Genomic DNA, 12,047 nt, shown 5'->3' on the forward strand with positions numbered 1-12,047 from the left:
GGGGGGCAAACCGAAGGCCAGAGCAGAGATTGAGAGATTGGCTGACAGCTGTCCTTGAATATAATTCTTCAAGTCTGGCGTCAAACAGAGAGGCGACACTTCTTTAACAGCCTCGCATAACCTCACCTAAAATATAGTTTAATAATGAGGTGGCGGGCTTGTTTTTCACGGCTGGCGTGTGACGGATTTGTTATTTTCCGCCGCTTTCAGGACGTAAACAGACGTGGGCGAGGAATCCACAAGTTTCGGGAGAAGTTCAAAAACTGACAAATAAGCTACCGTGCATCCATCCAGCTTTTTATGCTCGCTTTTCCAACCTCCAGCAGCAGGAAGGCTGAGGCAATCTCCTTTACACCACAACGTTTCAAGCGAAGAGGCAACGTTTTGAAAATGAAGTCCGTCTGGAAGTCTCTATTGTTTTTACTGTCCATTTACTACAGTTGTTTGGTGCAGCAGCTTTCCAGAAAACTTACATTTTATGGAAACCTTTGCGTTTTCAGTGGCTCTCAGCATCGTTGTCGTGTAAACAAACTCCCATAAAAACACACTTCAAAGTGTCGTGTAAATCAGTGCTAATTCAGTGGGCGCCTTTAAAAAAACCTGCTGCAGACCTTTTCGTTTGTTTACCGTCTTGTGCAGGGATGAAATTTCAGGAACAGGCTCGCTCTGTGAAACTCAGATTGAGATCCCCACAATGCTCTGAATTGATCACATGCACAGTTTGCATACATATTAAAGCGTCCTTATCGACTCACGAGTCGGGACATGAAAGCCAAACGTTGATCACACAGCGATTGAGTTCACTCGATTTAACAAGGTTCGGCTGTGATCCACCCCCCCACCCCCCCACCCCCCCTCCGTGACCCAAAGCATTGTGGGAGGTAACCCAGTGGCTCCCCACTCTTTGACACACCTGATTATCCTCGACTCACACCGGAGGACGAGCCGCGCCGCGCCGCGCCGAGCGGCAGACCGCGGCAAAAAAAAGTACGAGGGGAAAAAGTAAGTTGCAGGCGGCAGATGAGGAGAGACAAAATAGAGGAGAAAAGGAGACAAAACTTAGAGGAAGCTGGGAAGGTTGCAACTGGCAAGTTTGTATGCGAGATGAAAGGAGGGAAGTGGAGGAGGAAAAGAGAAGTGCGCCGGGGAGGGAGGGTAAATGGAGAGAGGTCCATAAGCCCCTGGATGATGAGAGAGCGGCTGACTCTCCCAGGACAGATTTGACAGGTTTCAGAAGTGGGGGAGCCTGCAGCTAGAAGTGTCTGCTGCACCCTCAGGAGCAGCAGCGAGGGCTGGTGTGGAAACTGTGATTGGGAATATGTGCTTAAGACAAACAAAACAGAAGAAAGTGTGCCTGATGAAAGTCCTGTGTGTGTGTGTGTGTGTGTGTGTGTGTGTGTGTGTGTGTGTGTGTGTGTGTGCGTATATGTGTGTACACACACACACTTTTTTTTTTTTTTTTTTTTTTACTTATGTCACAGCATGAAGAACAAACTTGAAAAACTACAGGCCTTTAAATCCACGCCACTCTGACAACTACTGTAGTTTAATTAGTTTTCTTGTTTGTTGTTTAGTTGGTGCGCACGTCGCGCCGCCGCCTGATGTTTTGAATTATGACATCTATCATTGTTTTATATATAGATGCAAAATTCAAGCTCGTAGCGTGGCTGCTTGACAAGCTTTCTGGTGTATTTGGGTCACTTAAGCCTGAAACTCCGAGTTAAGGCAGCTCGTCTGTCCAGGACGAATTCTTCCTGGTGTTGTTGTGAATCGACGCCTCTGAAAGTCCTGGGTTGGATGAAGTGAGTGAAGAGGTGAAAAACAATCCAAACAATTTAAAACAAGCCTCTAAGCTGCAGTTGTTTGGATATTTTCACGTATGGAAACAACTCGAGGCTCATCAGACCTCACAGAGTTATAGAGTTTAATTCTAAAAATTGAAATGAATTTGAAGCTTTATTTGCGTTAACCATAATATAAAACAATATACCGTATGTGGTTTTAATGGATATTTTTTTGCACTTGCACTTGCATTAGATGCATATTTATTACTTAATTATCTAATTTACTTAATGTGTGCAAATACATTTGTTCATCATTATCTATCTAATATTCCAAAAGATTTTATGCAGATCCAAAAACTGGATTTTCATAAATACTTTCATTGTAGTTTTACAACTGCATTGCTTAACGTTTTGCAAATGCATTTCTAAATGTTGAAAAATGCATGTATTCCTCCATGCATTAGATTTTTGTGAATGTATTTTCAGAGATTTCTGAAGGCTTTCACTTATATTTAACCAATGCATTCATTTACTATATATTTTAGACTGTATATTATCAAATTATTCTGTTGTAGCTACCCATACATATGACTTTATGAATCATTAGAAATGTTTTGAATAATTCCTCATGTTTGTACATGTATTTTTTGGAATAAGTAATTATTGAAGTTTCAGAGTTGCCAATACTACATTTTTAAGTTGCACCAGCATAAATCCATCATGTTAAACTAAGAAAAATTTGATCAATTTTAATGTGTGCAGACATGAAAAAAGTCTAAACTGTGATGTCTCTACCTCGAAGCCACATAGAGACATGAACTATAGAACTTTATCTCAAACAAAACATCTCAGACTACTCCTAACCAGTCTACATTCTGCATAAAGTATGTTTCTATGCACTGTGGATCATGGACATATTTGGCCAATCAGATGAAGCTCTACTGTCCGAGAGTCCCGCTCACTTTGTCGATGTGAGTGTTTGAGCTGTATGAAGAGAAATGAGTGAGCATGTTGATGGAGGACCGGGGAAGATAAGGAAAGAAAATCTCAGCCAAAGATAGCGATCAGGTGCTTCTTTTGAACATAAAAAAAAACAAAACAACAACAAAATCCCCGCTATCAATGTTACTTTCTTAATTTATTAGTTTCTCTAATGTCTTATTAAAATCCCTGTATGTATCATCTGTGACCACTAGGTGTCACTGTACGACAACAGAAAGCGGCTACGGCGCCACAGAAAACCCTCCATTACTGCTGTATTTGACTGATAGTGCAGTCAAAATGTTTCCAAAGAAGAAAATCTCCACAGCAGAATTTAAGGTAAAATAGAAAACTGAAGAATTTGGAGAGAGGAGAATTAATGCCGCTTATATATCTTCTTCATGACGCAGTGAGAAATCCAGTTTACGCTCAAATGTATGAATCAGAGTCCAGAAAATGTGGTGTGAACATTTTAAAATAGCTTATGAAACCTTTAAATTCCCCATAAAATACAGTTTAGCTACAGATTTATGTAACTTCAGTAAAAAAAGGATATTTTGTTTCTGATTTTATGAATCAACAAGTGATCCATCAGTCCAATCCCACAGATTGTGTGAGGAGGGAAACTAAACCAACTTGTTTCAAAAGCGGCCAGCTTGAGCTGAACAAGCTAAAAGTCCTTGTTTTTGCTTGTGTGTGTTTTTAAGCTTGCAGCCAGAGCTGTGAACCGCCGGCGCGGCCTCTGCATCGTGAACTCTGGGATTAAGCAGAAACGAGCACATGTAGGCTCCACGAATAAATAAAAGAAACCAGAAAAAGCGAAGCAACAAGAAAAATAAAATAAAAGAGGATAAACTTTTTTTTTTCCCCTAGCCCTGCACAAACAGCTTAGTATTGGTGCAGTGCAGCCTGCAGAGAGCACCACCCTGCCAAAATAAAGATGAGCTGGGGCCTGTAGTAAAGGAGACGTCTGCCATGGGCGGCCCCTGAGATCTAATCAGAGGGCTTAATATCCCCCACAGCGAGGAGACCTTGGCCCCTCAGCCCCCTCAGCCCTGACACCCCTGACGCCCAACCCGGCTCAGCGCTCTGTTCAGCTCCGGCTCCACGGCCAACAAACTCCACAAACTTCTCCCTCTGCCGCTCTCCCTCCTCTGTCTCTTTCTCCTTCTCTCCTTCTCAGCAGGGAGAGACACAATGGCCAGCCACTGATCCTGTTTGGATGTGGTTTTGGATTATTTCTTTTTCTCCATGTCCTCGTTTTAACCCTGGAGGAAAGACTCGCCGCCGCCTCTGTTCCTCCCCCTAAATGGGCAGCGCCGTGGCATATTTTATATGTGACTCATGCTGCCAAATGCCAATGCAATCTCCCTCCGTTGCCCATTTTGGGTTATCCCTTTATCACTTGCTGCATGCTAATTTGACAAAACAACCATGGAGACAATGCGGGATGGTAAATGATTAACGAGCAAACTCATGAATGCACCTGAAAACTTTTAAAATGCAAATCTGACATATTTAAATGAGCTTAACTGCTTTGCTTAATTGACCTCTGATCCCAGGAGGGTCAAACACATTTGTGTTGCGTCTTGAGTGGGCTGGACTGGTAAAGGTCTTCCTCCTTTTGTCCACTAGGAGGCAGCGCTCCCACGACTTTCTTCATTCATAGAGGTTTTTGATTGGTTCATTGGTCCACGAATAGGAAACTGGCCTAGTTATTGGTGCATCGGTTTTCAGTATCGGTTCAAAATCGCACCGATGTCTCCGGTATCTGCCGTACCAGCTTTGATTTCACTGGGTGTCGCATCGTGAAGGTACGCTGTGGTACGGCTCACCAAGTGGTCATAATGTCATGGCTGATCTGCCTGAAGCCTTTAAATCTTTTGTGTTTATGGCTTTAATAGCAGCTGAAAGCAGCTGTCAGCAGCCACTTGCATACATAACCTGACAAATGCTGGGCTGATTAAATGCACGTCTGACTGGAACCGCTCCAGAAATGCATGTAAACGGCGAGAAACAGCTAACTTGACATCTCAGTTGTGTTTGGCCCTATTGTACAGTGTTTGAAGGCCCCCCAAGTCTTGAATCCATTTTTATTTTTGCTGTATTGACTTTTTCCTCCTCCAGCCAAAGACATAATGAAGGCTTCCTGCAGCTGCTGTGACCTGCTTCTGTACAGTATATGCAGACAAAACACAGAGAAGAAAAACCCCATTGTTTATCAGCACATTTTTGTCTTGCAGAGCGCGTGTTCCCCACAAAGAAAATTGTTTTCGGTGCGTGACAGAGGCTCGGATCCACGCGCGAGCCGAGGCCTCGACCCCGAGCACGGCTGTAAAGTGGCGGCGATGTTCGCCCCTCGCGCGGCCGTGGCCATTAGTTTCAGAAATGGGCCATGCGGCTGTTGTTTGTTCATTAGAGGAGGTTTGTTCGTTTCTGGTTAACATGCTGCCATGTTACACGGACAGCTGTCGCCTCGGCATTAGCAGGCGGCGAGCGTCGCCCGCCCCGTCTCTCTCTCTCGCTCCCTCTCTCTCTCTCTCTCTCTCTCTCTCTCTCTCTCTCTCGTTCTCTCTCCCCCAGCTTTCCCCATCGAAACTTTTATTTCCCGGGTCAGGAGCGTGACATTCACCGAAACCCGGGCTGCACGGCTCAATAATTAATAACGCCTCTCCCCGGTGGGCTCAGATTGGGACGCGTTAAAATTGCGGATCCCCTCCGTGTTGGAGTGGGTGGCGGTGGCGGTGGGGGTCGGGGGTGGGGGGGCGGCAGCGACCCTGCAGCCGTCTCCTGCAGATGCCTCACCTTTTGTGGCTGTTTTCCTCTCCCCGTCTCCGTCTCCTCGCGGCCCTCGGTTGCATCGCATTAGAAGAAAAGTTATTTTGAGCCCTAAGAAATTCAAATGAAGCCCCCCACATGCTAACTTTTTCCGGAGCATCCAGACCTTTGAGATTAGACAGCCATCCTTAAAGCACAAGGGTCCGGGATAACAAACGGCATGTTTGAAGTGCTCCTTGGAGAATGCACTGAGACACACACACACACACACACACACACGCACGCGTGCGCGCATGCCAGCCACACGCACGCATCCCCCCGTTAGCTTTTTCCGGCGTGGACCGTGGCTTAATTAAAGCACAAACGTATGGTATATGTTTTAAGTGCCAGCGCGTTGTGTGTTTATGTGACGGTGAGCGCACTCCAAGTCTGCATGAATAAGTAGCGCAACGCCATGAATATTTATATTGTCAATATAATTAGCGATGTAGACTAATGGAGGCCATGTTTTGCACTTGAAGCCATGCCAATTTTTGCGGTTGTTTATTTTATTTATTTATTTTTTTTTTTTCTGGCTTGTTGTCCCCACAGTGGCGCTAAATAAAGAGCATCATTATTCCCCAAACATTATGCATTCGCCGGCTCTATTGCCAGGAGTGTGACCACTCCAGTGTTACTCTTAACATCTCAATCGCACCAGTTTCTCAAATACAAATATATATCTCATAACAATGTTTTATTTGGGTGTGTGTGTGTGTTAATAAATTGCTCATTTGCTTGCAACTAAATTGTTTGCAATTTTGTGTACGCTGTATGAAATTTAATACAGGAAAAGATAAAATCACATCAATAATAGGAAGTTAAGAATGAAATTATGAACTTATATTTCATGTAAAACTGTCTTGAAATGTTATTAAAAAATCACTTCATGCATTCCTTTGAATGTCTTGCTAAACCTATTGATGTGCACGTCGTCTCGTTTTTGCATCGTGAAACATGACTGAGTCAGTTTGATGAATGATTTAGCCGTTAAGTTCAGTTAGCGGGAGGAAGACGCTCGATAGTCTGGATGTTTCGATGAAGTTCAGTCAGTTTTGGCTGCTCTGCAGATCTCCAGCCGTTCTCACTCGTGAAAAAGCCACAGGTTCGCCGACACTTCAGGAACTGACAGAGCTGCCAATTTCATAATCAGTTACTAACGTCTCACAGCCAACACAAGGAAATATTTGTAGGTTTTTCGTGATTCGGTGTTTTCTTACGGTCTGCTTTCTTCTGAGGTTTTTGTGGAAAAATGTGTTGATTGGAACATTTCATCAAAGACCTGAAGACTTGGTGAGGTGAAAGTGCTAATTCTGATCGAAGAAGCTACTAAATGACAAAAAAAAAAAAAAGTGAAACGGCAGGAAAATGCTGGACTCCTACATGCAGACACAAGCGTGTCCTGAACAAATGGGTGTAACGCTCAGTTTAGCAGACATACAGCTTAATTTGATCTCAAGTGGGTCAGACGGGTAACGGAGTCACACTAAACTTTTGAATACATCCCTCAAGAAAACTGCGTTCCCTTTGTGTCAGTGGAAAGACGCAACAATAAATCAACAGAGGTTACATGTAATTAATTATATTTCTACAGAAGTTGAAGATCATAAAAGAGCTAAAGTTGAGATGCAGGTGGTGAAGCACTTCAGCTGCAGCAGTAACATTTTGTCCAGGTTCAAACGTGTGTTCTTGGAGAACGTGCGGAGCTGCTAAACTCAGCGGGCTAACGTGCGCGTCTCCCTCTCTCCGTCAGTGTTCGTCCAGGCCAACAAGCTCCAGCAGCACATCTTCTCTGCCCACGGACAGGAGGATAAGATCTACGACTGCTCGCAGTGCCCGCAGAAGTTCTTCTTCCAGACAGAGTTACAGGTGAGCGCCTCGGGCTGTGCAGGGCCTGGGCAGGCGGGAGGGGAGGGGGAGGGGGGGGCACAGCGGGATTTAAATCTTTTTTTTTTTTTTTTCCAAATACGTGGACGGATAATCACACATGACAACTTAACAAACACTAAACAGCGCACTCCGGCGATCCCCTCCTCCATCCCGGCTGGGACGAGAGACTCAGAAGGAATTATTTCAGTCCGTTTCCAAAACTCATTTGTGATGTGCAGATATGATTTGATTTGCTTATTAGACCAGCAGAGCACTAAAATATCTGGAATTAGAGGATTAGCGGAATGCTCGTTTTTGAAGAGGTAATTACATACAGTGCCGAGGCAAAAAAAACACCGTTGAGTCAATACGCCTGCATCTCCCCTCCTAATCACAGAGGAGGCCTCGTGGCTAAATATGAGCTGCGTCCTCGGGGAGGCCGTATCTGCCCTTCAACAAAGTTAGTAGTTGGACTTATGAACTCGCAATGTTAGAGAGATAATCCATTTTCGAGCAATCTTTCTCTCCAGTCCTTGGAGAACCTGAAAAAATGAAACAGACCTTATTATATTATTTCACTGCGGTGGTGTTTTCAGGCGGCTCTGTTTTGTTTGGGGGATTCTCCCTCGTACACATGGCACGCTTCTCATATCCACATCTTTTTCTATTACCTTTTCAAACCAGATCATTAAAATGTGAACAGACTATAAGCGCCGCGCCCGATCTAATCAGACAAATTATGCTTAATTCGCCGAGAAGAGAGCCCGACCGCGCCCTCTCCCCCAAATCCAGGCCGGATTAGCGGCGCGGCCGAGCGAGCGGGTAGCCAGAGGAAGCGTCCGGGGCTCGGCCGCTCATCGATCGCCAATGATTTTCATATTGAGATTCAGGTTGTAAACACAGAGGCGTGCGTGTGCCAGGAGGAAGGTGAATGCGATCATTATCTGCTGGTCATTTGAGCTCCGCAAACATGAATAAAACAAGTCCTGATCCGCCGGCTCGCGCGAGTCGGCCGCAACAGAAGGTTACTCGACAAGGCTCCTGCAGCCGCCAACATGGCCGCCGCTTCCGCTCATTTCCTCACGTTTTCATCTCTCATTGGTACAAGTGTTCTCTGTGCTGCCGGAGTTGTAGCAGGTACCTGTAAACAATCTCAAATAACCTGGGGATGTTTTCCCACTTTTTCTTTTCTTTTCTTTTTTTCTTTTTTTTTGACATTTTTTTGGGGAATGAAGTGATCTCCGCCTCCCGGAGGTGATGTTTCATGCATGATTATATTGTTTTACTCTCCGTGTGAAGAGACAAGAGGCGAACATGAAAGAGCGACGGCGCCGTGTTGTGAAGCAGGAGGGTTGTGAAAGGGGAGCGGGGAGCAGCTCGGGGGATGAGTGTGCTCAGCGACGCCTCGCAGACATACGTACAGCGTATAGCTGCTCAAACAACACCAGGAATTAACCGAGTCTGGACGTTTCTCTTGAAATTTGGCGAGTCTTACGTAACAAACTGAAGTTGCTGGCTCGGAAATCTCAACTCAAAAGGAAGGTTTGTTTATTAATATCTAATTTAAATATGTCCCAATGATGAATTATATTTGCAAAGTAACCTTTAAAGACATCATTGGAGCCAATCCGATGCTTATTTTAGGAAACTTTGGAACCAAAGGATGTATTTCTGACCGGAAATAAAAAAGTAATTTTATTTTGTTTGTGGTACAGTGAAAATGATTCTAAATTAAGCAACTTTTGAAACAAAATCAAGTTTGTTTGTTTTTTTTTTTTTGTTTTTTTGTTTTTTGTTGGAATTTCAGGATTAATTTTAAACAGCTTGAGCATAGCTGGAAAAACTAGTTTTAAAAGTGGGGAAGACCTCTGCAGTTACTCAGAAAGTTTAGTGTGAACATCATATAAAGTCACTTACAACAGGATCAGTGACTTTAACTGAGAGAAAACAGCTCAAGATGCAGGTTTCTGATTTATAAAGATGAATTTTACAGACTTAAAGATGAACTATATTCAATAACAGGCTAAGTTACATAATGTTTGAAACCAAATCAAGTGTTTTTTGCTCTCTCACACATGCATCATGACCTTTTATAGATAATAGTAATAGCACACGCATATTTGAATATTTTGTGGACATATTTGGCAACTGTATGTCTTAATAATCTCAAATTGTAGAAATCGTACAACGAGCAGAACTTTCAAGAACTTCTTTATCATGGATTCAGTGACTATCCTCAGTTTACCACAGTATCCTGCCTAATAAAGGGTTAAACTCGCAGTGTGTACCGACTCGTCCTGGATCCAGGCAGGCCGCATTTTATATTAATTTGAACCAATTTGTTGGCGTTCACGGCGCAGTGTCAGACTCTTTCTAAACTTCAGTGCGTTTCAACATCTTGAAAGTCGTTTTTTTGTTGTTGTTGTTTTTTTTTCCTTCTAACCAGTGTCTAAAGTTAAAGCCTGACAAACAGTGCAGGTTGGAGGCTTGTTTTTAGCTGTTGTGTTGTTGCGGTTGCCATTTCCCATGCATCACACTTCAAAATGTCTGCCTGACACGGGGCAGTCGTTTGTCAGTCTGTGTGAAGTGGAGCTGTCTTCCAGCGGCGAGCGCCTCCTCTCTCCGAGTCCGGACTCCTCTCCCTGACACTCTGGCCCGCTCTCCGGCTGCCTGGGCTCCTCATCTCTCGCAGTAGTCGGGAGGGGTCAAAGGGCCCGGCGCAAGCTGGGAGACGGAGCGGCGAGAGGGAGAGCTGCCACGGCAGGTAAAGGGAAGCAGGAAGGATATTTTATTAATTCGCTGCTGAGATCCTGAAACAGACCAAAGGCTGTGACAGGTATCCAGCGCACCGCTCCACATCCTCCCCCACCGCCTCCCCCCGTGAACTCTACCCTGCGAGGGGCTAGCCAATTTTCGCCAGCCTGTCGAGATGGATGATGGGAGAGCATCCGTCTAATCAGCCCTCCCAGGACCCCCCGCCCAGCCGCCCCCCTCAGACCGGCCAGATTGACTGACTCCTGGGCCTGTGTGCCCCAGAATCCAGATTCCAGAGGAGAATAATCTCTCCTGCTCTCCTTCCCTTTCTCTCTCTCTCTCTCTCACACACGCACACACACACACAAATAAGCAGTGAGATGCATAGACCACCATTCCCCTGGAAAGTCTCCAGAGGACTCCCCTCTACCATCACACACTCCTCGCGCAGCCTCCGCCCCGCGCATCCCTTTCCCTCATCCCATTAAAATATGGAGCGAAGTCTCGATATTTCATGAGGGGCTGATAGGGAGGGCAAGTGGGCCGGCTGTGCAGTCCTCTCTCTGACCCTCCTCCGCTGCCCACCCCGCCAGCAGCCAGCACACTTTCACTTCTTTTACTTTCACCCTCCCATTGTCCGTCTGCCCATCCATCATCCGGCTGCACGCACCGGTTAACCTTTACAGACACGTTTCAGATTGGACAACTTTTTAGCACAAGTTAAGAAGAGACATCTATCTGCAATTTGTTCTGTTGGATGGCATGATACTTTACTTTACACACATCACCAAATAAGTGAGAAATCTGCCAATAAAACAAGTGAAAATTGTTTGATTTCAGATAAGTTGTCTCAAAACAAAGCCCTCTGATTTTCTGACATATACTTTTTAAGTGAATGTGTTTTAAATCAAGTGGAATGAGACGTTTTTACTAAAAACTTGGTCAGATTGTGGGATTTTGTGTCGTAGTCCTGGAGCCTGCGTTTGAAGAGGTGCGGTGGAAGCTAGCTGTCGGCTTCCCATTAGCATCGAATCCGTTCTGTCAGTGTGAGTTTGTGACAAGTGACAAGTTTTCCCCTCCACAAATCTGTAGAGATTCACCGTGACAGATAGGATTTCGGATTGTTTTTGTGTTTTTAAAAGAAATTTACAGTTGTTTGTAACAGGTTTTGTAAAAAGTGAGCCTTTAAGAGAGTTTAATGGTTCTCGGCTGCTTCCATCGAGGGTCTGAACAGATCTCCTCCTCCTCTGCCGCGACGCCGTACACCTCCAAGGTGGAACGTTTGGAAAACATTTCCATCCAAAGTTAAGAATGTGCTCTGATCGTGGGAGGATTCAGGGAGAACATGCAAACTCCTCCATCAGGTTGAGGCCTCGGCAGTGCGGACCGCTGGTCCCCTCAGATACAGTCGCCGTCCAGACCGAGGGGAGAAGCGGAGGCCGCTCGGCCGGATTAATTAGTCCGATTCATTAACTGATGGACGTGCCGCATTAGCCGCAGCTTAAGTCTGACATTTCTCTGAGCGCCTTCGTGTCGTTTTGAGGATCCGCTCCCGACCATTCCCCTCCGAAGACAATGGAGTCGAGTGGCGGCGACGGTTTTTCCCGCGCCTCCCGTCGTCCCCCCACCGCCCCCCCGTCCTCCGGTTTCATTATCATTCCTCGGAAGCGACAGGAGATTGTAAGTCATGTGTTAAGCGATCGGCGGTATGAAGGACGGGGGGAACTCTACGACTTCTCCCATCTCCTCAGACGCCCGCAGGACACGTACCTTTAATTGGAGTGTCTTTTAAAAGGATTCCTTCAAAGACGATCCGGAGCTTCGGCGGCCTTAATGAGTGCT

General features: G+C 45.3%; 1 protein-coding gene across 7 annotated transcripts in view; it reads left to right on the forward strand.

Annotated features, from left to right (window-relative positions):
* The window catches only part of znf521 (zinc finger protein 521), a 126,157-nt gene that overhangs the window by 102,498 nt on the left and 11,612 nt on the right, over positions 1-12,047 (forward strand). For all 7 annotated transcript variants that reach the window (XM_030114428.1, XM_030114430.1, XM_030114434.1 and 4 more), the window contains one exon: positions 7,336-7,451. In XM_030114428.1, coding sequence (XP_029970288.1) covers positions 7,336-7,451 — 116 coding nt within the window. The remainder of the gene's footprint in view (positions 1-7,335; positions 7,452-12,047) is intronic.

This window comes from Salarias fasciatus, chromosome 18, assembly GCF_902148845.1.
Source record: "Salarias fasciatus chromosome 18, fSalaFa1.1, whole genome shotgun sequence".
Taxonomy (NCBI): domain Eukaryota; kingdom Metazoa; phylum Chordata; class Actinopteri; order Blenniiformes; family Blenniidae; genus Salarias; species Salarias fasciatus.